The sequence below is a fragment of the Monodon monoceros genome, unplaced genomic scaffold (genome assembly GCF_005190385.1).
Source record: "Monodon monoceros isolate NGI ecotype Baffin Bay Population unplaced genomic scaffold, NGI_Narwhal_1 Super_Scaffold_12, whole genome shotgun sequence".
NCBI lineage: Eukaryota > Metazoa > Chordata > Mammalia > Artiodactyla > Monodontidae > Monodon > Monodon monoceros.
This window is the reverse complement of record NW_021703768.1, coordinates 154,647,722-154,674,571: the sequence shown is the minus strand read 5'-3', so window position 1 is coordinate 154,674,571 and position 26,850 is coordinate 154,647,722. Positions and strand designations below refer to the sequence as shown.

The window sequence follows — 26,850 nt, the reverse complement described above, 5'->3', positions numbered from 1 at the left end:
TGAAGACAGGAGACCAGTGTGCTTGCTCAAACTGTCAGGCAGGAGTTCTCTCTTACTCCACCTTTTTGTTCCACTCAAGCCTTCACCTGATTGGCCAAGGCCCACCCGCACTGGGGAGGGCCATCTGTTTTACTCTGTTTTACTCAGTGTGAATCTCATCCAGAATCACCCTCATAGACACACTTAGAATCACGCTTGTTCTGGGCATCCCAGGGCCCAGTTAAGCTGACCCATAAATGTAATCATCACTGGCAGTCTGGAGGGAGAATCACTTCTTTGGGAACCTCAGTCTTTGTTCTTAAGGCCATCACCTGATTGGATGAGGGCAACCCACATTAGGGAGGATGGTCTGCTTTATCAAAGTCCACAGATTGTCAATGCTAATCTCATCTAAAAGAACACCTTCACCGCAACATCTGGATTGGTGTTGGACCAACCCACTGAGCACAGAGACTCACAGCTTGACCCACATCTGACTTCCATGTCACAGACACGCAGCAAATAGATTTCCCCAGGAGCCCCTGGGCAGTGTCCTGTTCCCATTGACCCAGCTGCCTCAAATTGTATCTAAACCAATTAGGGGTGGGGGGACTGAGATGATAGAAACTGGACAGGCTAAACAGTATGGGGCGAATTATGGACCGATATCAGAACTGTGGTAAAAGAAGGGAGCAGTGGCTGCAGAGGCCCCAAGATCACGTGCCCCTGTGTGTGCGGGTGGGAGGGGTGCTGAAGGGCTTCACACGTGGCTAGGGGGGCCAGCGGACCAAGGCCAACAGAGTCTATTCCACATGTCCTTAAAATGTGACACTGGCCCATTGAGAGGGATCCTGCAGGCCTGTGACTGCTATGATGTGAAGTGATATGACTTTAGGGCTGGTGATAAGAGTCAGTTGGCCTTTGCTGGGTCCTCTTGGGCCGCCATGCTGCAAGGAGGTCCAAACCACATCGAGGGACCCCAGCATGGACCCCCAGCTCGGTGAGTGAGGAAATCGTCGAGCCAGCCCTGGCCCCACCAGACACTCCCAGGCTGAAACTACACCAGGAGCCCAACCCGAGTTATAGAGGGTGAGATCCTGATGTTACTCCACAGAGAGGATGGGGGAAGGCTTCCCTGGACACTGTCACAGTGAAATCCAGAATGTTCTTCCCCAAACACAAAACCACCCAGGGTCTCCCTGTCTGCTGGCTTAAGGCTTCTTTTCAGGCAGGCTGAGGGCCCATGCCCCACCTTCCACCCCTTGTGGGACCCTGTCACCATCAAGTGTGCCTCATGGCCTTGAGTTGTGGGAGCACTGACCATCAGGATCGAGGCCAACCTCTGGGCCCTGCTCGGAGTGGACACCTGCCTTCCTCACCAGCCCTCTCCAGCCACTAGGGTGGTTCTGAACCCTAAAGTCTCCCACTATTCCCCACCTTGAATGCCCACTTAACTCCCTGAGGTCCTGATGTCCTCCAGGCCCTCCACTGGCTGCAGGAGGCTGCTCTCAGGGACACAGTGGGCAGGGAGGCTATGGAGGGGCCACGGCAAGGGTGTCAGCCAACAATAGTGCCTTGCAGATATCCTTCACCAGCTCTGCCGCTCACTGCACCCAGTCACACTGATGGGAGCCAGGCATGGCTGGACAGCATGTTCCCCACCGCAGAAACCCAGTATTCCTCATGACGACACTGCCAGCAGCACAGCCCCAAATGCAGGGATGCCAGTTCCATGGGCTTTCCTCTCTTGGAGAGGCGAGTGGTGAGTCCCTGCTCTGGACCTGGATTGGCTTTCCTTCTGAGGCTCTGCTTCCAGCATTGACATCTGGGACTTCGTGGGGGTGGGGCTTACCTGGGGGCAAGGCTCACCTTGGGGTGGGGTCACCTGGAACCCGGGATCAGCCAGTCAGACCCCACAAAGGAAAGGGACTCAGCCTGCATTTGGCATCTGACCACAGGCAGGCTGGGTTGGGGTTCACCCAGGCTTGGGGCTTGGCCCTGGGACCCCAGAGAGGATTTGCAATCTGGGAAAAGCTCTCAGGGCCTGCCTTGGGCCTGAGGGAGGCTGGTAGACAGCAGGATCACTGAAGTCTAGACCAAGGTGGCTCCTTGACGGCAGCAGCTGTTTCCCCAACTGTGCTCACCTTTGCTCCCCACCAAAAGCTACCACTGCAGGCTTTGGCCAGCATCTGGATAATGCTGGGGCCTGAGACAGGACTGCCTCTCTGTCCTTTGAGCTACCACCTTGGGCTCTAAACATGCAGGCCCGGCTGTTCTTTGTTCTTATTCAGCCATATCCCTCCCCTCTGGGCAGAGCCTGTTGCCTGGCACAGAGAGGCACCAGGGTGTCTCCAAGGAGCTGCAGGGGCTCAACCTGGGCCTTGCTCCCCATATGGTCCCTGCAAAGTGGTTTCCTCTCCCAGCCATCCTAGAGCTGAGCCATGTGTCCCCAGAGGCCAGCGGTGGACACGTACTCACACATATGTGCACACACCACACTCCCACATACATACACAAGCACACACACACATTTATGCGGACATTCATACACATACACATGTGGTTGTAAACAAAAGTTAGTTTTATTTCACTCCTTTTGGAGGCTGTGTCTGAATTGGACAGGGGGCTGGAGGGAAGAGGCTGTGGTGGGAGCCTCAGAGCGCCTTCCCCTAACAGGGGCAAAGCTATAGCCCCTCACCACCATCCTGTTGGTCTGAGTGGTAAGGGGGACTGATGTCTTTTCAGAACTTGAAGTATGTCCCAGAGGAAGGGGCCACGCCAGGCCAGCACAGGAGCTGGAGAGGGCATGGTCCCATCCACCCTGGGGCCCATGTGGGGCCTGAGCCCCAGATCTGCCTGGGCAGGGAACAGGAAGCAGGGTGCAGGTCCACCTGGCACTCGAGGCAGCTCATGCTTGGGGCCTAGTGGGGGTGAGGCAGGAGGTGGTACCAACCAGGGCTGGGCACAGGGGCCTCTGCCCACTGTGGTCTCTGTTTTCCCTTCTGTACAAGGAAGACCTGGCATTGCTTCCATCTCTGCAAGAACCAGAACCTGGGCTAGAAGAGTGTGGGTGCTAGGAAAAGAGCCCCATTTGCTGGGCAGGGAGTGAGGACAAGCACAGTACTCCCCAAGACCCAGGCCAAGCACCGCTGGGCAGTCACACATGGGCTACTGGTGGGAAAGTGGGGCAGGAGGGGGTGGAGCTCTCTCCTGGAGGGCAGCCTTGTCCTGAGGTGGCCAGCTGGGTGGCTCTGGGAGGGTGGAAATGCCCCAGCCACAGTTCCACCTACCCATCAGGGCTTATGGACCAGAGCTGGGGACCATTCGTGATTCCCAGGCCTACCTTCCCCACCCTATCCTGGATGAAGATGGGGCGCAGGCAGGGAGGGGCAGTGATGCAGAGCAGGCTGGTGCCCTCCGCCCCCTCCCGAGGGGGAGAGCAGCCACCTAAGGGGGAGGAGAGTAGGTTGTGCTCTGCCCCTTAGGCAGTGTCCAGACCCTAGACTTCCTCCAGAGCCCTCCACCTCGGCCCTGGTGAGGAGGGAGGAGGAACAGCAGCCAATGCAGGCCTCAGATCCACACGGTGGTCTTACCCTCCCTGCTGCTGCTCGCACTGCCCTTCTCAGAGCCCATCCTGGGTTTGGCCCCTGGCCGGCCCTGGCCCCCGGCAGTGCCCCCCGACGTGGCACTGCCCGACCCGGAGGCAGGGGCGCCGGCCCTCAGGGGCCCCCGGGCGGTTGCTGGAAGGCCAGGGCCTGGTGGGCTGTCGAGGTCCCCAAGTGACCGCCGGTCCTGCAGCGCCTGCAGCGCCAGGTTGGCCAGGTCCTGATCGTGGGTGCGTGCGCGCTCAGCCGCGCGCACCACCAGGCTGTAGTCTGGCGGGCAGGCCAGGCCCGAAGGCGCGGCGGGGAGACCACAGGGCTGCTGGCGAGGCATGGGGCCAGGGGTGGTGGGCAGGGGGCGGTGGCTGCGCACAGCGTCTTGCGCGCTGCCCAGGCCCAGGTGCGCCATCTCACAGAGGTTGAGCACCAGGCAGAGGCAGCTGACCACGTACATGACCAGCAGGAAGACCGTCTTCTCAGTGGGTCTCGACACGAAGCAGTCGACCACGTGCGGGCAAGGCTGCCGGCTGCACGCGAAGAAGGGCCGCACCTCGAAACCATACAGCAGGTACTGGCCCACCAGGAAGGCCACCTCGAAGGCGGCCCGCGCCACCAGCTGGGCAACGTACACGCGCATTAGCCCCTCGCGCTGGATGCGCCGCCGCCCGTCATGCTGACCTGCCGGGCCTGAGACCCCAGTCGCCTTTGAGTCCCCTCCTGCGCCCTTGGCTGCACCCACGTCCTCAGCCTCATCATCTTCGCCCAGGCCCTCAGCCGCCCCCGGATCCTCGTCCTCTTCACCCAGGCCCAGCATGGGCTCCTCTTCGCCCAGGTCTGCGGGCTCGGGCCAGCCCGGGTGGGGCGGTGGGGGCAACGGCAGGGGTGCACGGGGCGCGAGGCGGCCTTGTCGGCGGCGAGAGGCGCGGCGGCGCTCGTCCTGTGAGGCGCGGGCCAGGCGGTGCACAGCATAGCCCAGGTACATTACGGAGGGCGTGGAGATGACCACAATCTGGAAAACCCAGAAGCGCACGTGGGACAGGGGTGCAAAGGCGTCGTAGCAGACGTTGTCGCAGCCCGGCTGCCGTGTGTTGCACGTGAACTTGGTCTGCTCGTCGGAGTAGATGGACTCACCGCCCACCGCCGTGAGCACGATGCGGAAGACCACCAGCACCGTGAGCCATACCTTGCCCACGAACGTGGAGTGGTTGTGGATCTCTTCCAGCAGCCGCGTCAGGAAGCTCCAGCTCATGTTGGTCATAGGGGCGGGGGATGGGACCTGCAGGCCATGAGCAGGAGCTCAACCTGGGGCGAGGGTAATGGGGGCAAGGGCTGGTGGGTTGGAAGGGTGTACAGTGGCACCTGGAGCCCCTCCAGGAGCGCCGCCCTCACCTAGGGTCCTGACCCTGCCGTAGGAGGGATCAGCAAGAGGCCGGGGCCTCTGCAGCCAGAGGATAGATCCTACAAGGACAGACAAGGGGTCTCCTTCTCTGGCTGAGCACATACCCTTGCTCCCCCCAAAACCCGACTCTAGGTCCCTGTGGCCTGGAGCAGGGCCAGCCCTCCTGCCCTCCCCCAGCTCTCTAGGAAAGCCCAGTGCCGTGCAAGCTGTGTCCCTTACCCAGCCTCTGGGGACCTCACCCCAGGCCCTGAGAGCCGCAGGGAGTCCACTGGGTGAGCTGCCTTCGTAAGGCCAACCAGAAAACGGACCAGCCTCGCTCAGAGTCTGGGCCTCACCTCAGATGCCTGCTCCCACCTTGCAGCACCCAGGTTGCTGGATTCCTATTTCCAGCATGCCAGGGGCCCACCAAGGGCTGGGCCTGCAGCCTGCCTGGCCCCCCAGCTCCTCAGCCACTCCAGTCCCCCATCAGCCCACAGTTCTCCAGGCCCCTAGACCCAGTGGCCCTCAGCCCTCAGCCTCCTAGTCTAGCCTTCTCATCACCCCCTAATCCCATCCATCCCCAGACCCAACAGCTCTGTCAGCCTCCAGCCCCTGTAGCCCCCAGCCCCATCAGTTCCAGACGCCCCAACAGTGGGCCCCCACTTCCTCCACATCCTGGACAGGGGCTCTGGTCCCCCTGTCTCCACAAAGGACCACTGCCGTGCTGTTTGCACCCCCCCACCCCCGCCACTGGTCCAGCTGTACCAGGGGCTGAGGCCTACCCTCCAGGCTGCTCCTCCCTCTTGTTCCAGCACTCCCATGTCCTCTGCACATCCTGGCTGGGGTGTGAGGGGGTGAGCCCAGGTGTCTGTTCAGGGTGGCACCATGTGCAGCGAGGCCCACAGACACCGTAAGGCACACACACAACCACACTCGGGCACCTGTGACACTCGGAGACAGCCATGTGGCCACTTACCACGTCCCAGACCAGTGCTCCTTCTAGATCAGCTACCCCTGAGTGAGCCTGTACCTAGAAGGGGCTCAGTGGGCAGGACCAGACACCCCTGTACCCCTGCACCTCTAGGGAGGGGGCTGCAGCCTCCTAATGCCCACCCTCCCTCCTCCACACCAGTACCTGCTCCTGGGTAGTTTGGAGGCAGAAGACCCTTGAGTACCTGATGCTTTTGGCCCCCTCCTTCTGGAACAGGCCTGGGAGGCAGCGTGGTCAGGTGTGGAATGGAACAACAGGGGCATTCAGGGCTCCGGGCCCTCTTTATGGAGTTGGGGCCTCTCCCGGGGCAGGGGTGGGGGCAGGAAGAGGGGGCAGCCGGGGTTCCTGGGGAAGTGACCCTATTTCCTCACATCTGTGTGCAGCGCCCCCTCATAGCCACACACATGCAAACACTCACAAGTGCACATGCAAATACGTTCACTCAGACACACATGTGCATACATATATATACACACACTCACATGTGCAATGCACTCATGCACAGGCACACACATTTACAGGTACACAGACTGGCACATGCCCAGCCCTTCAGGGCCACCTTTGATATACCTCTGCCTCAAGGAGGAATGAGCATGAGGGTCTTGATGTCCTCAGCTGGCTATGTTTCCTCAGCTCTAACTTCAGCTCTCCTTCAGGACCTGTCCCCAACCCTGACCTCGACAGTCCCACATCCCAGGAGGCTGAGGCCTATAATCCCACCATGCAGGAACCCAGAAAAGGGATGGCAGAGCATCCCCCACTTCTCTCCCCTCCAAGATGGAGCCCAGTGGAGAAATGGGAGGGAGGGTAGGGGTGCCAGGGCAGTCCTGACCCCTTCTGTGTGGTATTTAACAACTGGCCCTCGGTGGAAAAGCCTTGGTGTAGTGTTTGCTGACTCCCGTGGTATAAATGCGCCCACCAGGCCCATGACCAGCTCGAGGAGACACTCACGGGGGCGGGGAGTGGGGGGTGAGGACAGGGTTCTTGAGACCAGCTCTAGCATGGCACTGGATGGACCCTGCCCTGGGGTGTGAAGGATGGCACTTTGTCCTGGGGGGCTGACCTGGGTGCAGTCAGAGCCCCCCCCAGAGATAAGTCGTGTGGAGGAAAGAGGGTGCAGGCCCTGCAGGCTGTCAGCAGAAGGGGACAGCCTGGGCAGCAGGAAGGGTGAGCAAACCTCCTCTCTTCCTTCCCCCTGTGCCAGTGGGGGAGCTCAGGCACCCTCTGGGTGTGGAGCAGAGGCTCTGGCTCTTCAGACCCAAGGGCCCATGCCTGCGTGCTGTGTACATGTGTGTGCAGGGCCTGTGTCACAGCGGGGTCATTCCATGGTCAGGGGGCTGATGCTGACCAGCTATGGCCTGGAGGAGCCCAGGCCCTCAGTGCCATGCGCAGGGGTCCCCCAAATCCAGACTTCTGGTGCCAGCTGCTGGATCGGCACATGGATGCCAGCAGGCACAGCAAACCCCAGACGACCAGACCCAAAAATTTCCCTCCAAAGCGTCTTCCTCTCAGATGGGCTTATCCTGGACGGCTCTCCGCTCAGCACCCCCTCCGCTTCATCAGCAAAAACCCTGAACCGGACTCCGCCGGGTCCTGCCGCTCCCTGGGCCTGCCTCGCTTCTGCCAAGCACCTTAGGAAGCCCATCGACCTGTGCTCCTGACACTCCCCCCGACGTTGCAGTAAAATGCCAAGCGCTCCTGGTCCCAACGCACCAGCACCCGCATTCTGCTCCCACACAGGCGGAAACCACCCCTGCTGGGGCTTCTGCTACGCCGCAGTCCCACGAGCGTCCACTCCCCGCCCACACTCCCGCTCCACCTCACCCCACGCTGAGCCCTGCCCCCTGGTCCTGTCTCTCCACCCGATTGCCTCTGAGGCCAGCCCACCACCCTGCTATTATAGATTGGTTTATAGATTGTTGCCCAAGGTAGAAAATGTATGAGACCCCACTGATACAAATGATACAATAACTAACTAAATGGGGGAGAAGGGAATTCTGAATAATTCATGTAGTCACTGTGACCTCAAGGAGGGTGCTCTTCCAGAGAGCACAGCAAGGAGGGAGGGAGGAGTACAACCTGACAGACATCACCTCAGGCAGGTGGCCGAGGTCCCCACCTGCAGGGAGGAGCCAAGTTGAGAGCACAGACCTTGCTGCCCCGGAGGCTTCTTCCCAAACCCTCACCCCAGGCAATCATGAGATACATTGACACAAGTTCCAGCAGGGGCTTTTACAAACTACCTGACCTTCAAAATGCCAAGGGCATCAGTAACTAGTGAAGTCTGAGGGAGTCACCCCCAAGAGGGACCAAGGAGACACGAGGACAGTCACCCCTCCCCCTGGGGACCTTGGGACAGCAAAAGGACACATGGAAAAGTGAGGAATCTTTGGCTAACGGCAATGTATCAATATTGGTGCACCAGTTGTGACAAGCACATCACTGCGAACTGGGTTTGGGGGCAAATGAGAACTCTCCCTGGTCTCTTTATAGCTTCTCTGTAAATCACACGTGTTGTAAAATTAAAAACCTTATTTAAAATGGTTTCCTACTCCATCACTTCAAGTTCCCTCTCCCTGTCTTGTCCCATCTGGAACGTATTTCTCTATGTCTGGAGGCTTCAAGCACAGAGCTGGGAGTTTTGCTTGTGACCTGTCCTGGGGCTGTGGGGTGCAAGAAGGACCCCAACACAGAGATGGGGCAGTGGGAGGCAAAGGCCAGGCCCATGGCTGCCCAGTGCTGATGGGAGGCAGCCAGTGGGAGCTTGGCTCTGGGCTGGGCCAGCAGGAGAGTAGGGTGTGTGAGGGGGTGCTGGCCCCTCAGGGAACAAGGCCCTGGCATTTGCTGGGAACTTTGTCCCAGAGGGAATCTTGCTGGGACCTTTGTCCCAGAGGGAATCCTTTCCCCAGAGGGAATCTCACCCAAAGCTACATGTTAGAGCAAGTGCAGATGGGGGCCACTCAAGTGGGATCCAGGACGAGGTTTGGGGAGAAGGGGCCCAGGTGCCCCTGGGTGTCAAGGTCTGGGAGGGGGCAGGCCTGGGAGTGTTCACTAAAGGGTGTGGGGTCGGGGGAGGGAGGGGTGACTGGGCAGGGTGCAGGGCACACATGGGGGATCCCCATGAAGGGGGCTGGGGTCATCTTCACCAAGAGTTGCTCAAGGAGGCACCCTATTGGGAGGAGGGTGATAGGCAGGCACCATGGGCTCCAGTGGGCATCAGGATGACTTGTGCTGGGGTGAGCTGGGCCCTGCACACCTGGTTCTGGCACCAATGGAGTGGCTCCTGCAGGGGTGGGCAGCTGGGCTCTCTCCGCTTCAAGCCCCTTTCACCCCTGGGTCTGAACAAAGGTCCTGGGCTGGTGGGGGGGGGGTGGTCAGAGGCTGAGAACCAGAGATGCCCAGTAGTGAGGTCAGGGCCTGCCCAGCCATTTCCTTCCCATCCCTGGCCCAGCTTCCTCCCATGTGCCCCCTCTCATGGTGGGTGGACTTCCTTTGGCTGAGGTGGGGCTGCCTGGCTGCCCCCCCACCCCCCCAGAGTGGAGTGCTCAGCTCACCAAGAGGACTGGTGGAACCCTTCCCTGGGAACCTGGGCATCTCAGATAACCTCTTTCCCTTCCTGAGGATTCAGATTCCTGCACGCACCTGGCACTGGGTGGTCCCTCCGGGTGGTCCCTCTTCTACATATGAGTACCTACAAGTAGCCCAAGGTGGACTCAGCCCTGGGAGACTTGAGGCCTTAGATCAGGGACCAGGGGCTGCTCCTGCAATCCACCCACCTCCCAGGCTAAGGTCTCCCTCCTGCTGCTTGCCTACCCACCCACTGAAGTGCCCTGTGGGGGAGAGTTCTTACTCAGAGAGTGGGGCTGCAGCACTTGCCTTGCTCAGTCCCCAGTGCTGTATGCCTGAAGAAATCCGATTTCTCTCCACCTCCACTAGCTCCCAGGCCTCCCAATGGTGGCCTCCCTCACAGCCTGGCCTTAGGATGCCCACGAGGTCTCTCCCTTGTCAGTTTGCTAGTGGTTCTGTGGGTTGTCTTCCATGCCCCTCCCTCCCTGTGCCCCTGTCCCGGATGCCCCAGTTGTGTCCTGCCTGAACCCCCTGGCCACTGAGAGGTGTGCACCCACCCCCAACCCAGGTGCCCAAAACCCAGACCCCAGGCCTGGGGACCCTCTGCCACATCCATCCGCCCCCAGCAACTCCAGTGCACACCACAGCCTCCCACAGTGTAGACACCAGCTAGTGGCGAGGTTCCCTTCCCAGTCCCCTACCCCCATCTCCCCTCCTGCAGGCACCCCAAGGTGGGGACACAGGCCCCACTGGGTTGGGTCCCAGGGAGCCTGGGGCTCTCAGCACAAAACCCATATCCTCAGAGGTCCTCAGGAACTTCCTGACCTGCTCCTGTCCACCTCAGAGCTGACCATGTCTGGACTCCCTCCCTCTAACAACTGCATACCCACACACTTATACACGCATTTGCACGCCCACACGCTTCATCCTCACGCTCAGGCACACACACGCACTGCTTTCCGCCTTGTACCGCTCCAATGGCCTTCCTCTGGGAAGCTCCCTCCACAGCCAGAAGAGTGAGGTGTCCCTACCGCACGCTCAGTGCCCCCAATCACACCAAACGCTCAGCAAATGCCAGTGGGATGACTCAATGTCTGAGGCAGTGGAGCCCTGCCTGGAAGCTCTGGGGAGGGCTGGTGTAAACCTGAGGTGGGAGGGCCCTCCTCCCTCCCAGGGCCTCTGGAGGTGCAGGTGGCTGGGCTGGTAACCACATCCCATGGTGACTCTGGGTCTGTGGAGGAACGAGGGGGCCCCCTCTCTGCTCTGCTCCAGCCTGGAACCTGGGAAGTGAGGGGCCTCCTGCAGGAGTGGAGGGTGTGATGGGGACAGGCCTAGGGAGTGAGTCATGGTGGCGCAGCCTGTACCGCTCCTGCAGCCAGGCCAGGAACTGCTGCTACAGGGTGGCCTGGGCCGTAGAACCCTGGGCTTTGGCAGGGGGAGGTGTCAGGAGGAGCAAGGGTGTGAGGCTGAACCAGGACCCCTGCCCAAGCTCGGTGCCCCCTCAAGGACCTCCCCAGGCATTGCTGGCCAAGGGCAGGACACTGTGCCCCTCGGACTCCATGGGGTGCCCACATTTTCAACCTCTCCTTCAACCCTCCACCCTGATGCGGCCCAAAACGCCGCGTTAAAGCCACTGCAGGCTCTGCCCCCTCAGTGTGTGGCAGTGCCACTCTCTCTGCCCTGCATACCCCCTTCCTGCCCTGAACACCTGTTGTGTCCACCTGCTCCTCCAACAGCCGAGCATACCACAGGACCAGCTGCCGCCCCTCAGCCGTGCTGCCCTTGTCAGGACCCCAGCCCAGTCCCGCTCCCCATTCATGTCCAGCCACCCTGCACGCAGTCCGCATCCAGACAACTCACATCTGTGGCACAATGGGTGCTGCTCCTGGAGAACAGGAGTCTGTTCTGCTCTGCTAACCTCCAGGACCCAGATCTGAGGACGCAAGACCTAGCAGGTGGCCACAAGGGTTTAGGAGGTGCCCGTGGCCACATAAAGGCTAAACCAAGAGCAGTGTGGACAGCAGGCAGGTGTACCAACTACAGCTTGTCTACCCATGTGGAAGAGTAGGGGCTCCCCAACCTCCCCCCAGCGCTGAATAGCCCAAGGCATCAGCCTCTGGATACACTGCAGCTGCCTAGCTGGCAGGGGCTGGCCAGTCCCACATGGCCTGAGGGGTCCCAGCTGCTCGGAGGCCCACCACCTTCCCCCCTTGCTCATCAGCTGGCCTGAGCAGCTTCTGGGGGAGGGGGAGGGGCAGACTTCTGCCTCTACCTCCTCCTACCCTTGAGTCTTACTGCAGCTGAATCACCACCCAAACTGATGGCCCTGTGAGGGCAGTGGGCCTGAGATGGACAGACCCCCAGAATGGAGGGCCACCCAACCAGGCTCAGCACCCGTTATCTCCTGGGGTTGGCTGTTCCAAGAGAGTTGAGTCCAGGCCCCTGAGACCCTGGGCCCAGAGTAAACAGGGTGCTGTCAGCCCCAAAGGGCACCCCAAACCTGATCCCCTGGTGGTACCCTACCTTTTCCAGGCCAGGAAACAAGTCCTTCTGAGCCCTTCCACCTGCTGGCCGGCTGGACACCAGCCCTCCTGAGGGTGTGCACCCGGCTAAGTCCAGGGCCCGACCCGACCCAGGGCCACCTCTCACCACCAAGCACAATGTGGGGGGAGGGCCTTCAAGGGCTCCATTGTTCCCCCTGAGGCTCGGGGTCTGAATCCCTGATTGTCCCTGGGGCTGGATGGGTCCCAGAGAGGGAACCAGTCTCTCCCAGGCTGTACAGTAGGTCAGGAGGCAGCCCAGCCCCATTTCACTTGCCCCCAGGCCTAGGGGCTGCCCAGCGCCCCTCTGCCCACCGTCCAGTGTCCAGGCCCAGCTCTCGCCTGCCCTCCGCTGTGCATCTGGACTTTTGGATGGAGCGCAGCCTTTCTATTTGTCTGGGTTCCCTGCCTCCTCCAGGTCTGCATCCACCATCTGTCTGGGTTCCACCATAGGAGCATGGCCTGGGCATGGACCAGGGCTCAGGTGAGTGCCTCCTGTGCCTAGTACAACTCAGCTGCCCCAACTTGAGATGGGCAGCTTTTGGAGGTATCTTCTGAGACTCCACAGAGCCTGGAACCCTAACAGAGGTCCCCAGGTGTCTTCCCTGGGCTGGCCTCTCCAGGAACATTATGGCCGGCCAGACCCCCAGTGGGCCATGCACAAGGCCCCCAGATGCAGAGGTCCATCCTCTGTAGTCTCAGTCCCTCCTCAGGTATGCAGTGTCTGTCCCTCTGCCACCATCAGCCCAGCTCAGGGACCAGGAGGAGTGGTTCATGCAGGATGAGCCCCCAGGACCTTCTGACCCTGGCCTCAACGGCAACTCAAAGAGACAGTGGGGGATGAGGCCCTGCACCCACCTGGTGGGAGCCCTGGGCAAGTAGCGTGCAGCAGCTCAGGGGCAGCCCTCTCTGGGGGCCCGGCAGCCCAGAGCAGCAGATGTCAGATGGATGCTGCTGCCCAAGGACCTCCAGGTGCTGGCCAGTTAGGGTGTGGTTGCCAAGAGCAGGGTGGGGTGGGGGGTGGGTCTGGAGTAGTATACCGTGGCCCCACCCACCCAGGGCCATGATCCAAGGGCTCAAGGACACTCTAACCCAGCAGTTTTTTATTTGGATGTCGGCCCAGCTTCCATGGGAGGGGGGTTGATAGGGCAGGGTGGGGAGGAAGCCTAGAAATGGACATGGGGAGAGGGGGTGAGAGAAAAGTCCTCCAGTCACGGTGGGGGACTGAGGGAAGATAGGCAGCACCCCAAACCCTGGGTGCTAGCTGAGGTGAGCAGAGCCACTGCCGGAGACCCTGGCCCGCTGCGGGTGGGTGCCAGGCCCTAGGCCCCACCTGAGGAGTTATAGCCGGTGGACCTGCTCAGGAGTGACCAGTTGTTTGAGCCTTCTTTATTTCCTGCCGGGGAGAAAGGAAGAGAGGCTGGGAAAAGGAAGAGGGTCTCGCCCAGGGCCTGGGGTCGCCATATCACCTGTCCCAGCCTATTTTCCCCGTTTGCCAGACAGAGGTCTGAGGCCCCACCTCCACCCCCAGCCCACCTCGGAGAGCGCCTCCTTCAGGGCCCAGTAGGCCTTGTCCAGACTGTCGTTGACGATGATCAGGTCAAACAGGCCGGGCTCCTCGCCTGAGGGTGGGGGCAGGGTCAGTGGAGGCTCTGGTGACAGAGGGGAGGGGGTCCGGGGACCCTTCACGTGGACCACAGTGCTGGGTGATGGCTCCAGCCCTCCTCTGCCCCTTGCTGGGTGGGACTGTTCTACTGTGGGGGTTGGAGAGGGTCCAGGGACACGGAGGGATAGGTGCCCACACTCACTGCTCTCCATGTCAGCCCGGGCAGCAGCCAGACGCTTAGCCAGGCTCTCCTCCGTCTCTGTGTTCCGCTGCCGCAGCCGCTGCTCCTGAGACAAAGTATGAAAGTCAGAAGGTCAGAGCCTCCAGGGTTGCCCCCCCGCCCTCCTCCCTCAGCCCCCACCAGGACATCCAGTGAGGGTGGCTGCACAAAGATGTAGACGGGCCGCAGGTCGGTCTTCTTGATGTTGCGCACGCCCTGCAGGTCCACATCCAGCACGCAGATGCGGTTCATGGCCTGCACGGCCCGCACAGCTGCTTTGCTGGGGGATGATAGGAGAGGGGCTGCTCAGCTGTGGGCTCCTGAGGCCCTAGCAGACCCCATGGCCTCGAAGAGCCTCAGTGGGACCATCTACTGCCCATCCCTTGCTCTGGGCCTCTCTGGGGGTGCCCACAGGGGCCCACCCTAACTGTGGCATCTGTTCCCTCTTTCTGGAAGTACTCCCTGAGCAACCCTTGCACAAGGGGGCCCTCTGCTGGTCTGGTGTGGCAGTAGGGAGGGGCACCTTCAGACCCTGGCCCAGGGCCTCTCCTTCTCCTGGCACCTGCTCCCAGGCCCCACACCACTCCATCACCCCAATCAGTCCCACCCGCCAATCATACCTCCAGAAGTTTCTGGCATCACCCCCTGGATCGTGCCCTCAGGCTAGCGATGGCGACCACCCTCCCATATCCTGCATGCTGGGGCCCTGCTTGGAGAGGGATGCCCTGGCTATGGCCCCCACAGAACTACACGGCACGCCCTTGGGCTTCCTCATCCCCTGGCCACTCTTTGTAGGCCTTGGCCCCTCACCCTAGGGTCACCACGTACCATGTGCTCCTCATCCACTGGGGGCACTGCCCCTCAGCAGGCATTGAGTGTCCCAACAGTGGCCAAATGACCCCACTTGGCAGCCCACTACTCTTCCCATCTGCACCTGGGGCAGAGTATGCTGGGTCCTGTGGGGTCCCTGCCTCACCCAGCTAGGTGGCTCAGGGACAGGCTATGCACAGAGGCATGCCTGCCTGTGTCAAGGCACTGCTTCCAGGCCTTGCAAGCCAGGTGCGAGGAGCCAGCAAAGACCCCGCTCTGGTGGGTTGTTGGGAGGGGCAGCTGCTGTTGTGCCAGGGACCCTCTCAGGCTACCCCAGGGGTTGGAGGTGGGGGGGGGGAAGTGCAACCTGCCGACCTATGAGACCCAGGTCCTCCAAGTCCTCATTGCATACCAGGCCCTTGTGTGGCCCACTGTTTTCACAGCAGCCTGGCCAGGTAGACACAAGTGGGGCTGGGCCAGGAGGGAGTGGCCCAGAAAGCCCTGACTGTGGCTGCATCCTGACCCCCTGGGGGGCTGGGTCCCTTGCCCCAACTGCCCAGACAGCCCATAGAAAGAAACCCCCCACCTGGGGCCCAGCCAAGGGGAGACCCGCTGCTCAATGCCCACAGAGAGATACCCCTGCCTGGGCTGCCCACTCTAGGTTCCTGAGAGAACTGGAGGAAGGGAGGGCCCCAAGCATGGCCCACCTGGTCCCATACAAGTTCCCTGAGAACTCAGCATGCTCGATGAAGTCTCCGGCGGCAATGTCCCGCTGCATCACCTCCCTGGTCACAAAGTAGTAATCTGCAAAGGAGGAGGAGCTGATGGGGAGACTGAGGCCTCATGCATCACTCTGACAAATGGAGGGCTGCTCCATTCCTGTGCTGGAGCACTGAGGCTGGCCAAGCTCACCTTTGCCGTTCTCCTCTCCTGGCCTCGGGTCCCTTGTGGTGTCTAGGAACAAGTACCAGTGACTGACTTGGGACAACACCTGGAGCCCCAGGCATCCCATCCCCAGGGCCTTGCCCACAGGGCCTGGCTCAGCCCATCTGGGGGTGTGGGAGGAGGCTCCAGGTTAGGGTCAGCAGTGTGGGGGCTTCCGCCCCACCGTGTGGGAGTGTGGGGGGCTTCAGAGCATGTCAGCAGGGGTCCCCGCCCCCAGCTTCCTTGAGACCCTCCCCCACCTCCCCTGGGGCCTCACGGGACACGCTGAAGCCGAAGATGCTGCTGTGTTCCTGCAGGAGTCTCTTCAGCAGGGTGCTCTTCCCAGCCCCTGAGGGTCCGCTCAGGACAACGGGCCTTGGTCCTGACATCCCTGTAGCGGGGGACGGGGGAGACAAATATCAGCAGGGCCTTGCTCCCTATGGAAGTGGGCGAGGTGGCTGCAGTGCCCCCACCTCTGCCCCAAGTGAATTCACCCCAGAAATTGGGCAGAGCTGTGGGCAGTCACTCAGAGCCATGCTCAAACCCTGGCTATGCCTCCCTTTGGGCGTGCTACCTGGTGACACATGCACTGACCACAAATGTGTGGCCTCCCCAGCTGTCCACTCCTATCCCACCGTCAAGGAGCTCCTGGGAGGGGCATGTCCGGGTCCCAATTCCTGTGTCTCCTGGCACCACACCCCAGAGGTGCCCTTGGTCAAGGTCAGCGGAACCCAAGCTCTGTTCTGGGAACTTCCACTGAAAAGCAAGGGGCTGACCACAAACGACCACAGCTTCCTGACTCCCCTTCTCTGATACTTGGGTCTCATGAAGCCAGCAGGAGAGCAATGGGTGCCACCCTCCCAGCTCATAGCACAGGGCTCAGACACCTGCCACAGGTGAAAACGCCGAGGGCAGGAACAGTGGGGGAGCTCTGGAAGTATCAGCTTAGCCTGCTCTGTGCCCATCGGATCACCCCAGCACCCCTCATACAGGACCTACCTTCTGCGTGGGGTGCAGCCTCCGTGCTCACCTTGGGGCTGCTCGGGATGAGCTGAGAGGAGAGTGGTAATCCTTGCCTGCTCTCCACCCTCTAAGCACTAAATCCCTCCCAGGGCAGCCAGCACCACCTGCTCAGCAGAGGGCAAAGGCTGCTCCTCACCCTAGAGATGCGCACTTGCCCACCCAGCCACATGAACAAGATGGGCTGAGGAAGGTCAGGTGCATCTGGAGCCTCAGAAGACAGGAATCGAGGCAGGCACTGAGCTAGGGGGCTGGGAGGCTATGTGTTGCTCCGGAGGGAGACCCTGGGAGGGCATGTGGTGAGCTGGCCTACACCAGCAGGGCTCTGTCTGTGGGGTGCCTGGTAAGGTGTGGAGGAGCAGTCAGTGGCCAGCAGACCAGCGATGAGGCCCAGGAGGGACAGGCCACTCTGCTTGGGGACACCCAGTCATCTAGCCCAGGGCAGCTCTCCAGCAGGGCCCCAGGTGGTCACTGCTTCCCTAATCCGCAATGAGGCCAACCTGGGTAATCTGGCTAAAGCATAGCTAGCTATTCTGGGACCATCATGCCATATGCAAACACCCCGGAGAAGGAGTCAGGAAACAGATACGTTCCCCTGCTGAAGAGAGATAGAAGAAATGGACCCAGAGGAGCTCATCAATTACCTGTCACTTCTAAGTGACCCGTTCTTAGTTCCCTTGTCTCTTCCAAGTTTCCTATTACAACAGTACACCGTTTTTATCTAGCAACGGTCCCACTGGACTCCCAACTCCTTTCTGGTGTCTTGACTTTCCCACCCAGACACAGTGCCACCATACAAATGCCCACATGTGCGTGTGTCCGACTCTAAGCCCACTGCTGTTGCTGCCCAATAGACCGCAGCCCCCTCCCTACCCTAAGGACTGGTGCATGGGAAGGTCTCATCTCTGGCTCACTGTTGGCCTTCACAAAGGTCCTTCCTTTGCAGAATGAATGTCCTGTGGGCAACCCAGCCCACCCCCCTGGGTCTGTTCTGACTTGACAGTGAGTGACCAGGGTTGTGGAGAGAGCTACGTCGGGGTGGAGGGGCATAGGAGGACAGAGGAGATATTGGGGGCCAGTCAGTCCCTGAGTAAGGTTGCTGCTCCTAGAGGAGCCCTGGCAAGAGAAAGGCAATGGAGGCTGGGGTCTACCACCACACTGCCTGGCCTCTGGACTGTGCCGAGTCACCGCCGCACACACACTGCCCCCCCACCTTGCAAGCAGGAGGGCTGTGGTTGTTCGGCAGTGTAGGTCTTCCCAGGACCCGGCAGCACGTAGGCACCACAGGAATGTGAGTTTCTCCAGGGCGGGGGCAACATCAAGCGGACACATGGCAATGCTCACAAGAGATGGACCAGAAAGCCTACCTGGGCCTTGCTCACAGCAACAAACCCTCAACTCAGTGGATGCAGCTGGTGCCTTCTGGACCCAACTTGGGGTATCCACCTCCAGGGAGGGGAGGACCCATCCTGCTTATCTATGAAGAAGCCCCTCAGGAACACTATGCTCCTTTGCCAACTTGAACAGGTGCCCCACCCTCACATCCCACAGCCCCCAACTGTAAGCCTGCCAGCAACACCCAGAGGCTACATGGTCTTGACCTGCCCTGTGCCTCCAGGCCAGCACACAGGCCCCTAACATGTTTCCCTGGCAGTTCCTGCCCTGTTCCCCATGCCTGCAATCATGGCCAGATGTTGTGGTCATAAGCTCTAACATCTGGACACTGCAAACCTACATAGGGAAGATATGTCTTCAGTCAGGACCAAACACTACACGTGGAAGTCCCAGCGCCTGAAACCCTCAAGGAGCATGCTGTGCACAAGTCTTACTCATCATCTTACCTGGTTTCTATCCGGCTTTCTACCCCATGTTGTGAACGCTGGGGTCATGGGCACGGCACCTGCATCTCACTGAGACCTCCCATCCCCAGCCCAACAACCACTGGCAGTAAGCAGCAGGTATGTATGCACGCATGGGGACTGGCTGATGGCTGCAAAGTTCACTCCCTGCCTGGGTCCAAATCATCACCCTACCCTGCCAGCCCACTCCTCACAGGGTATCCTCCTGAGCCCCAACCTGCCCCTCAAGTCCAGGCCCCAGGCCTTCCCAGTGCTGGCCATCCATCGTGCCCTCCTTCAAAGGTTACACTACTGATGACAAGGGCACCACTGCCTTGAGGTGGGTGGGATCCAGAGTCCTTCCTCTTGTGGGGCTCCTCCCTGAGGTCACCTCCTCTTAGCACAAGGGTCCGAGCCACAGTGACCACATCGGAGTGGACTAGCCCTGCAGAAGGCACTTGGGGAGTCGCTGGGTACTGGGCTCCACCCAGTGATCATGGTGATAGAGTGCTCACTAAAGCCACATTTGACAGGAGCACACTCAGTGTGGGACAGACCTCAGGGCCTCTCAGTCCCAGTGATCAAATGTGCCAGATACCCCTGAGCCTGATTTTGGCCCCAGCAGCTGGTAGAACTGATTGGCAGTTAGGAATGCTCTGTATCCTCTACTCCTTGACTATTCCACAATTCTGAACCCCAGCTTCCTGGCAAGAAACTGGAAATTTCACAAGGACAGCAATAAGGATCAGGGATGCAATTTCTGTAGGAGTCGCTGGTGCAAGTCTGTGCATTCTGGAATGCTCTCTGCTGGAACCCCTCACGAGGAGCTCCTCAGGCAGCCCTGGAAGGCTTGCCTCGAGAAGCATTTCCTGCTCTCCTTCTTGCTTCCACCTGCCTTCCCGCCCTGTCCCAAGGGCTGGGCATGGCCACCATCCCACTTCCCTCCCCACTCCTCCATGAGACACTAAGACAAGGTGCAACCCTCTGAGGATACACAGAAGAGAAAGTCAAACCCCATCAGCCCTCTTGCGAAACACAAGCCACAAGACATGAGTTGATCTGGGTTAGGATAGCTGGTCATGCCCTATCCCCCAAAAAGGCTGTGTGGGACAGGAGGACTATGCTGGCCTTGGCCTCAGGTGCTCCGTGTGTGGGACATGCCCTGGCCCAATGACCTTAAGAAACCACTTAACCTTCAAGAACCTGACTTGAAGTGGGAGAGCCACAACGCAGCCAGCGATTTTCTTCTCACCTCCTCTCCCGGCAGTGGGGTGAGACCATGCCTTCCCTGAGAGGAAGCCTGTCCTTCAAAAGTGTTGGCAAGAAGCCACACTATGGAGGACTCAGGCCTGTCATGGCACTACACAGCTGCATCTGGATCTCTTTCCATCAAGGAGAAGAACCGGGATTCAGTCCCACATGAGATCCTCAGTTCTAGCCCTAAGGGAAGGCAGAGGGAGCATAAAAGGGAAAGGGGTCCAGGACATACAAATCATGGAGCAAGAAAAACCCCAAGCCCTTCTGGTTGGGGCAGCGTTCACTCTCACAGAGAGGGGAACAAAGGTCAAGCACACCCAGGGTCAGCCAGGGACCAGGGAAAACCAAGGCCTGGAACATGCAGGCTCAGCCAGGGACCAGGGGAAATCAAGGCCCAGCACGCACAGGATCAGAGACGGACCCAGGGGGAATAGAGGAGGCCTGGTACACAGGTTCAGCCAGGGGTCAGAGCCCGACTGAAGAGCACCTGCCTCCATACCAGTGCCCCAACAGCTCACCCTCTGTGCTTCCCCTTTTCTCCTTGAGGACTGGGGTCACTTCCTTCCACCCCCAACCACATCATAATACCTTCCTTCTTGCTCTTCCTCAAATCTTCTGAACGTGTTTCTTGGGCTATGCTAAATGTGACGCAAACGATGGAGATCAACAGTTCAAGTGTTTAAAAAAAAAAAGTTTGGGTGTGGCTGAAGAAAAATGTACAACTTCAGAACTTGCAGAATCTGCTACTCAAATAAACTGCTGATCTTACCAGTTCCAGACAAAGGTCAAGGGCTGGATCAACGTGTTCTCAGAATCTAAAGGAAAGCCCAAGCGAACTACACCTATCACTGGTGTGGCACCAACCCAGATCACAAGCTGGCCTGGTGTGTGCAGGCAAGTGTGTGGAATTCTTACAAGAAAAGGGCAGAGTGGGGGCTCACGTGGCAGGAAATTCAGCTTGTTAATGATAAGACAAGAAGCCACACCCACCCCACATCCGTCCTGGTGGCGAAGGTGAAGGTTTTCCTGGGTCCCTCACAAGTCATGGTCTGGGAAGGGAAAGAGTGACAGAAAAGTCCAGAAAAGTCCACATTTGGCCAGGCATGCTGCCAAGGGGCACTCACAGGGGACTCGTGCAAGGCTGACCATGAGAAGCACATCTTGGCCTCCCTCCTCCTGTCCCCGTGGGCCTCATCCCACACTGGCCAATCATCACCTGAGCTTCCACCTCCTCCACCCTGATCAAAAGACATTGATAACATGTGAGGTGGCACCCCTCACTGCTCCTCCTCAAACCAACATCTGGGTGGAGACTCACTCCCTCTCACTGCTCCCAAAAGAATGTCTAAAATCAGAAGATGGGCAGCTCCAGCAACCTAGACTTGAGGTGTCTTGTCCTGAGGGAAGCTGAACCCCAGCTACCATGCCCACAAGTCAGGAAGGCCTGCCACCAACAATCTGCTCCTACGTGGAGTACCCATATCTGCAATGTCCAGCAGCGCTGGGCTGTGGGCTGGCCAGGAACCTGTAGCAGTCCCAGGGGCCCTCTTGGCTGGGAGTCCTTGGAGCAGTCAGCTCTGCCCACCTAGGACGCCCCTGCGTTTGCAATATTTGGGAACCAAACATAGCACCAAAGCTGGACCACCGGGAGGGTTTCCCAACTGTTATCTGTGCTGCTCCTCTTGAGCTCGGGGTAGACTACATATTTCTACAGGCCGGGTGAGCTAATCGGGACTTCTGCGACTCTGCCATACCAGGGGCAACCTAAGGTCTTTCAAAACCCTGATCTCGCAGGGTTTTCGGCTCTGCTGTGTGGCCCACCTTGGAGAGGGGTGTCAGGCTGCTCCCCTCTCTGCCCCCACGCATCCTGCAGGGTCCACAATGGCATCCAGCATGAAGTCCTCAAGCTGCAGGGGTTTTACAAGCTGTTTGGAGCTTCCCGTGCCAGGAGAACTTCCTCCTACATTTTGAGGACTGACACAGGGGAACCAGCTTTTAATTTGTCTAAGTAAAATAGTAACTACCAAAAGCAATTCTAAAACACAGACAGACGGGATACAACTCCAAAGCGAAGGAAAGCCTCCCTGAATTTGCAAACTCCATGAGAAGACACACTACCCTCTCCTTGTCTACCCTGCTTTGCTCGCCCCGAGACGGAACTCTGGAAACCACTGAGGACCGCCGAGGGCAATTTCGGTGCCTGGCGGGATGACAGAATTCACGAGCACAGCCCCACGAGTCCCTCAGGCAGGTCCACGACACCGGCGCTCAGCACGGGCTCTGGCGGCCCCTCGCACGCAAGCAGCGGCGGTCCCCGTCTCTCCTCCGCGGATTCAGACAGCGACACGCGAGCCCGGGACCGGACTCCCCAGGAAGGCCCTCCCGTGGGCCTGCGCGCGCCCGGACCTCCGCCCCCACGCGAGGGGCCGCCACTCACCGTCCGAGGGGGCCCGGCTCAGGGCGGCCGCCGCCAGCCCGGCCAGCGGGCGCCGCAGCATGAAGGCCCGCCGCCACCGCCCGCGGGGACGTACGTCACAGAGCAGCGCCGCGCCGGCCCGGCCTCTCTCCGCCCCTCAGAGAAGCACTTCAGCGCGGCGCCGGACCCGCCTCAGCCAGCGGGCAAGCTGGTCAGAGCTGCGCCGGCCTCGCCCCGCCTTTCAAGGCTGTACGTCAGCGCCGCACGACGCTGCGCCCGCCGGATGACGTTGTGGCGGTGCCGCAGGAGAACTGAAAGCTGCGTTTACAGTGATTGTGGATTGGGCTCTGGCCAGTCCGGCGCCCGATTGGCCAGTGGCGGCCTGGCCGCTGGTCCTCGAGGCCGCTCCGGAGGCGGTGAGGGTGGCAAGTTGGTGCCGGAAAGGCGCCGCGTCGCGCGGGTTTTGGAGGGCTTCCCCCAAGGGAGGGTCCGGGCCCCGCCGCAAGCCGCCCTCGAGGGCGAGAGAATGGGCGGGTATCGATTGGGAGGTTTATAGCATTTCGTTGTCCTGCTGAGTCACGTCCTAAGGCGGAAGGAAGCCTGCAGATGCCCTGCCCTGACTGGGGATAGCGAGGCAAACCTCATCTCGGCCGGGAGGGCTCTTTTCCTGGGGTCTGAATGTCTGATACATCAGGTCTTCGACATTTGAAACAACTGGTTTGTCACCGCGGAAACCTCAGTTTCCCTGGGACTCAAGGTTTAGTAAGCCGCGGCTGCCCTTTTGTAATCTTTACCTTGCTGGATTTTGTGAGAATGCAATGACCTTGGAAAACAAGGTATGAGCTAGTCTTCTCCGTTTACGTTGCATTCCATCCTCAGAGTGGCTCCCCTGACTCAGCAACCCACCAGAAAGGTCCCGGGCCCTGCTGCAGACGTACTAAGTCAGAGTTTTGGGGAGTAGGACTGGGGCATCTCCGGGTCAAAAACGTTCCACAGGTGATTCTAACGCCAGGTCAGGGCTGGAAGCCTGATAGGTTACTGGGCAAGACTGGCACTGACCTGGTAATGTCTCGGAGACCGCTTTGTTCCCGGCTGGGATTTGGTGAGAATCAGTTAGGTGGAAAAGCCTGCCTTTTAAAAAGATCTCTCATTTCTTTGCCTAGCAGGTCACACACTGGGCCAGTGACTGACCCTGGGCTTTCACGTGCTGCAGGAGGAATGGTGGCCAAGGGCAGACTGCTTGGGTAAGCATGGATTTCCAGGCCTCTCGGGACTGCTGTAATGGGGCCACCCAAAGAATGCCAACTCAAGAGCCTTAGGGTCTGCTGCCTCAGGAAAACCTCCAGAGCCAGTGTGTTTATCTGGAGAATACATACAAGTACATATGTGTGGACACCTTAAGTGTTGAAGGAGGAATGGAAGTGACTTGTGAGTACCTGGCACCAAACAGATGTGATGGTGGTCACTGTCCTATTCAGAGCCTGCGGGCCAGCCATGGAGAAGATCATGGCCTTCCTTCTCTTACCACCAGAACTGCCTCCCCGTCTGCGTGTTCCTCTCACTCCCTGGTCTCCCCCAGGTGAGAAGTATTGATGGAGGAGAAAATGAATGCAGGTTTTGAATTGTTTCTGTGGAATCTAGGGAGAGGGATGTGGCACCTGAAGCTGTGGGTTAGTATGAAGATGGAGAAGGGACTCGGGCTGCAGCGTTCCCAGGAGGGCCCTCATTGCTGGAGAAGGTTCATGTTGGAGCTGCAACTGCTGTTTGGTGGGAAAACATCCACTCTTTCCCCTCAAGGGTTGACTCCAGCCCCTTCCAGAAGCCTCCTGAGTCACCAACCCCAGGTTCTCCGGAGCGGCTGTGTCCTGGGCTCCCTGGTGCTGCTTAGGTACAGGCCCTGCCCAACTGACTGCAGGTTCCTCTGGTGCTGGAGTTTACCCACCACCTCCTTTCTCCAGTCTTCCACTTCTGGAGGCAGGGACTGGATTCATTTTAACAAAATTTACGAGCACTTAGCTAGGGAGGGTCTGGGACTTGATAGCAAATAAGATGCAATTCTTGCCCCAGGCCATCAGGCTAGTGGAGGAGATGGGCCCTCAGCCTGAGGTGTCAGCTGGGGAGTGCAGGGGGTGGTGGGAACCACAACCAAAGCAGAGGCTGCCATACTGTGGCTGTGCGTGGCCCATGTGCTCACGCTGGCTGCTTTGTGGAGAGAGAAGTCCTGAAAGTCTGGTGGGAGCTACTGAAGTGATGTGAATATCAGGTTTTTAGAATCACTACCCACAAAGCAGGGGAACTTAACTGGAATTGAAATGGGGACCAGGTGGGAGGCTGTTGGGAAGGTCTGCATTGATGTGACTGCCCATGCAGTGAGGGGGTTGGGAAAAGGCACATGGTGAGTGTGCAGGATGCCTGTCCACCGTGAGTGTTCAAAAGAATGCCAGGAGAAGGTGGTCACTTCCAGAGTACCTGACAATTCCAGGAAATTCTGGTACTTGTTTGAATGCATTCTTCCTCAAACCTGTGAGGGAGGAAACGGATGGACTGAGGCACAGCCTGGGGCTCTGAATTCAAGTTTGCATGAAAGCCAGCCTGGAAGGGACTTTGGGGCGGGGGGTCACAGGGAAAGGCTGGGACAGGGAAATCGAGGTCCCGAGTGGGTGAGACAAATGTGGGGTCACGTGGCTGGGTAGAGTGGGGCATGAAGAGTACCTAGCCCTTTCCTGTCACCTTGGAGCATGTGCTCTGCTGTGTGCGGGAGGGCTGAGCGCCCACCACACTCAGAAGCCAAGTGGACCAGGTGTCTCGGTCTGCTTGGGCTGACCTAGCAGAACACCACAGACCAGGCAGCTTAAGAAAGCTGGAAGTCTGAGATTAGGGTGCCAGCAGGGTTCTGGTGAAGTCTCTCTTCCTGGTTCAGAGATGGCTGCCTTCTTGCAGTGTCCTCATATGGAGGAGAGAGTTAGCTCTCTGGTCTCTTCCTCTTGTAAGGGCACCAATCCTACTGGGGGGACCCTACCCTCACGACCTCATCTAATCCAAATCACCACCCAAAGGTCCCATCTCCTGACACCATCTCACGGGGGGTTAGGGCTTCAATGTGTGAATGGGGAAGGGGGCGTGGGATGGGCTCAAATGGTCAGTCCAAGCACCAGGTTTGCAGTCCCCTGGAAGTCAGCTTCCCACTCAATGTTGTAGTCCAGCACCTTAGCTATGGGGCCAGGCCTCACCAGAGACACCCACCAGGGTCCTGGCTGTGGACTCTGTCCTCACCCATCTGAGAGCCTTGTGGGCTCACCCCTGCAGCCTCTTTCTGGATGTGGGGTGAAGCTACTCTGACCACATCCTGCCCTGGTGCGGGTTGCTGTGTGCCCCCATAGGAGCTGGGCTGCGTGGCCACTCTGGTCCTGGCACCAACCGCTGACCAGCACGTGTGTGTCTGCAGCCTGCTCTGGCAGCGTGTGGTGACAGGGGCTGCCCTTGAGAGCCACCGCCAACTGTATATGTCCTCCCAGCGGGCTGATTGCAACAGAGCCTCACTCACTCGAGTGCACCGGCAGACCTACGCACGCCTCTACCCTGTGCTCCTGGTCAAGCAGGATGGTTCCACCATCCACATCCGCTACCGGGAGCCTCGACAGATACTCACAGTAAGCTTCCTTCCCCAACACTCCCCTGGGGTGCAGGTCTTAGCCTGTAGAAACTGCTCCTCTAGGGGTTCATGGGGTCAGAACCCACCATCACTGGACTGGGGAGGGAAGGCGAGTCATGGGTCAGAATTGTTGGAGGGAGGGAGGAGGGTGACCTGGAGCTCACTCCACACGTCAAGATGAGAAAGCAATAGTGAGGTGTGTATTCAAAAAACTATCACGTCTTGGGAAAACAAGCAGAAAAGGTTTTTTAAAAAATAAAAGCTTCAAAGGGAGAGAAAACCCAACAGAACACATAAGACCTAAACTGTGTGGTAGATGATAACAAGGTGAAGTGGAGACCCTGGAGAACATCCTGGTACCCTCCACCTGAGCCATGTACACATCCCTTCCTCCCCGCAGATGCCCGTGGACCTGGACTCTCTGTCCCCAGAGGAGAGGCGTGCACGGTTCCGGAAACGAGAGGCCCAGGTCAAAGAGAAGGAGGAGGAGCCAGAGCTCGGTGACGACTTCGATGTGGAGCAGTACAAGCAGTTTTGGACCAAAAAGTGATGGTGCCTGGAAGCTGCTCTGACCGAGGGGGATGCTATGGAGCAGGGAGGGGCATGTGTCTTTAAATCATGTGTTCACGAAGCTGTGTCCATCTTGTCTTTCCTTTTCATGTGCCCTAGCCTGAGGGTCTCTACAACTGAGCTGAATGGAGGGCTTAGAATCAGGTCAGTTGTGGTTTTAGGATGAGGTCCAAAGGGCATGTGATCCTTCAACAGTACCGAGGTCATGGGTGCTCTTCCTACTGCAGGGAAGCCTGGCCACTGCTCTACCTGCCCCTCTGGGTCCTGGAGCCGCCTTGGTTCTAGCGCTGCCTTCAGCCTCAGGGCACCAGGGACTCTCCTGGGGGAGCACAGTGGCCACCAAGAGTAGGTGGGAGGAGCAGGGTGTCTGGGATCCAAGGGCATCTGCACCTAGCCTACAGCTGGCCTGCCCTACCCCTCACCAGGGCTCCCTCAGCCCTACCCAGCACGCAGTGGGAAGGTGCTCCCCATCAAAGGGGC

General features: G+C 59.2%; 3 protein-coding genes across 9 annotated transcripts; 1 reads left to right on the top strand and 2 right to left on the bottom strand.

Annotated features, from left to right (window-relative positions):
* Positions 1-1,908: 1,908 nt before the first annotated feature.
* Positions 1,909-8,860, bottom strand: GJC2 (gap junction protein gamma 2). 2 transcript variants are annotated; one of them, XM_029217068.1, is made up of 2 exons: positions 4,765-8,860; positions 1,909-4,590 (listed from the first exon to the last, which is right to left on the bottom strand). In XM_029217068.1, exons 1-2 carry the CDS (start codon positions 4,837-4,839, stop codon positions 3,550-3,552), a joined length of 1,116 nt encoding a protein of 371 aa, XP_029072901.1. In that variant the 5' UTR covers positions 4,840-8,860; the 3' UTR covers positions 1,909-3,549. The 2 variants fall into 2 exon arrangements, with proteins under 2 accessions (XP_029072901.1, XP_029072900.1); XM_029217067.1 differs by having other exon boundaries at positions 2,543-8,860.
* A 4,260-nt stretch (positions 8,861-13,120) lies between these two features.
* GUK1 (guanylate kinase 1) lies at positions 13,121-22,400 on the bottom strand. 4 transcript variants are annotated; one of them, XM_029217070.1, is made up of 10 exons: positions 22,170-22,366; positions 21,554-21,706; positions 15,895-16,008; positions 15,606-15,647; positions 15,401-15,497; positions 14,025-14,163; positions 13,866-13,950; positions 13,594-13,679; positions 13,391-13,453; positions 13,121-13,223 (listed from the first exon to the last, which is right to left on the bottom strand). In XM_029217070.1, exons 2-9 carry the CDS (start codon positions 21,618-21,620, stop codon positions 13,418-13,420), a joined length of 666 nt encoding a protein of 221 aa, XP_029072903.1. In that variant the 5' UTR covers positions 21,621-21,706; positions 22,170-22,366; the 3' UTR covers positions 13,121-13,223; positions 13,391-13,417. The 4 variants fall into 4 exon arrangements, with proteins under 4 accessions (XP_029072903.1, XP_029072902.1, XP_029072904.1 ...); XM_029217069.1 differs by having other exon boundaries at positions 13,139-13,453; XM_029217071.1 differs by lacking the exon at positions 21,554-21,706 and having other exon boundaries at positions 13,139-13,453; positions 22,170-22,400.
* A 13-nt stretch (positions 22,401-22,413) lies between these two features.
* MRPL55 (mitochondrial ribosomal protein L55) lies at positions 22,414-26,434 on the top strand. 3 transcript variants are annotated; one of them, XM_029217075.1, is made up of 4 exons: positions 22,414-22,564; positions 23,315-23,392; positions 25,594-25,798; positions 26,201-26,434. In XM_029217075.1, exons 2-4 carry the CDS (start codon positions 23,367-23,369, stop codon positions 26,348-26,350), a joined length of 381 nt encoding a protein of 126 aa, XP_029072908.1. In that variant the 5' UTR covers positions 22,414-22,564; positions 23,315-23,366; the 3' UTR covers positions 26,351-26,434. The 3 variants fall into 3 exon arrangements, with proteins under 3 accessions (XP_029072908.1, XP_029072909.1, XP_029072907.1); XM_029217076.1 differs by having other exon boundaries at positions 22,441-22,564; positions 23,312-23,392; XM_029217074.1 differs by lacking the exons at positions 22,414-22,564; positions 23,315-23,392 and adding an exon at positions 23,421-23,727.
* Positions 26,435-26,850: the final 416 nt, after the last annotated feature.

Coding starts and splice junctions, on each gene's coding strand:
- GJC2 (XM_029217067.1), bottom strand. CDS start 4,839: ATGACCAACATGAGCTGGAGCTTCCTGACGCGGCTGCTGGAAGAGATC.
- GUK1 (XM_029217070.1), bottom strand. CDS start 21,620: ATGCCATTGTGGACCCTGCAGGATGCGTGGGGGCAGAGAGGGGAGCAG. Junction 15,648..15,894: donor CTTCGGCTTCAGCGTGTCCC/GTGAGGCCCCAG, acceptor ACTTGTTCCTAG/ACACCACAAGGGACCCGAGG. Junction 13,680..13,865: donor CCGGGCTGACATGGAGAGCA/GTGAGTGTGGGC, acceptor CCCCACCCTCAG/GCGAGGAGCCCGGCCTGTTT.
- MRPL55 (XM_029217074.1), top strand. CDS start 23,564: ATGGAAGTGACTTGTGAGTACCTGGCACCAAACAGATGTGATGGTGGT. Junction 23,728..25,593: donor CACTCCCTGGTCTCCCCCAG/GTGAGAAGTATT, acceptor GTGTGTCTGCAG/CCTGCTCTGGCAGCGTGTGG. Junction 25,799..26,200: donor AGCCTCGACAGATACTCACA/GTAAGCTTCCTT, acceptor TCCTCCCCGCAG/ATGCCCGTGGACCTGGACTC.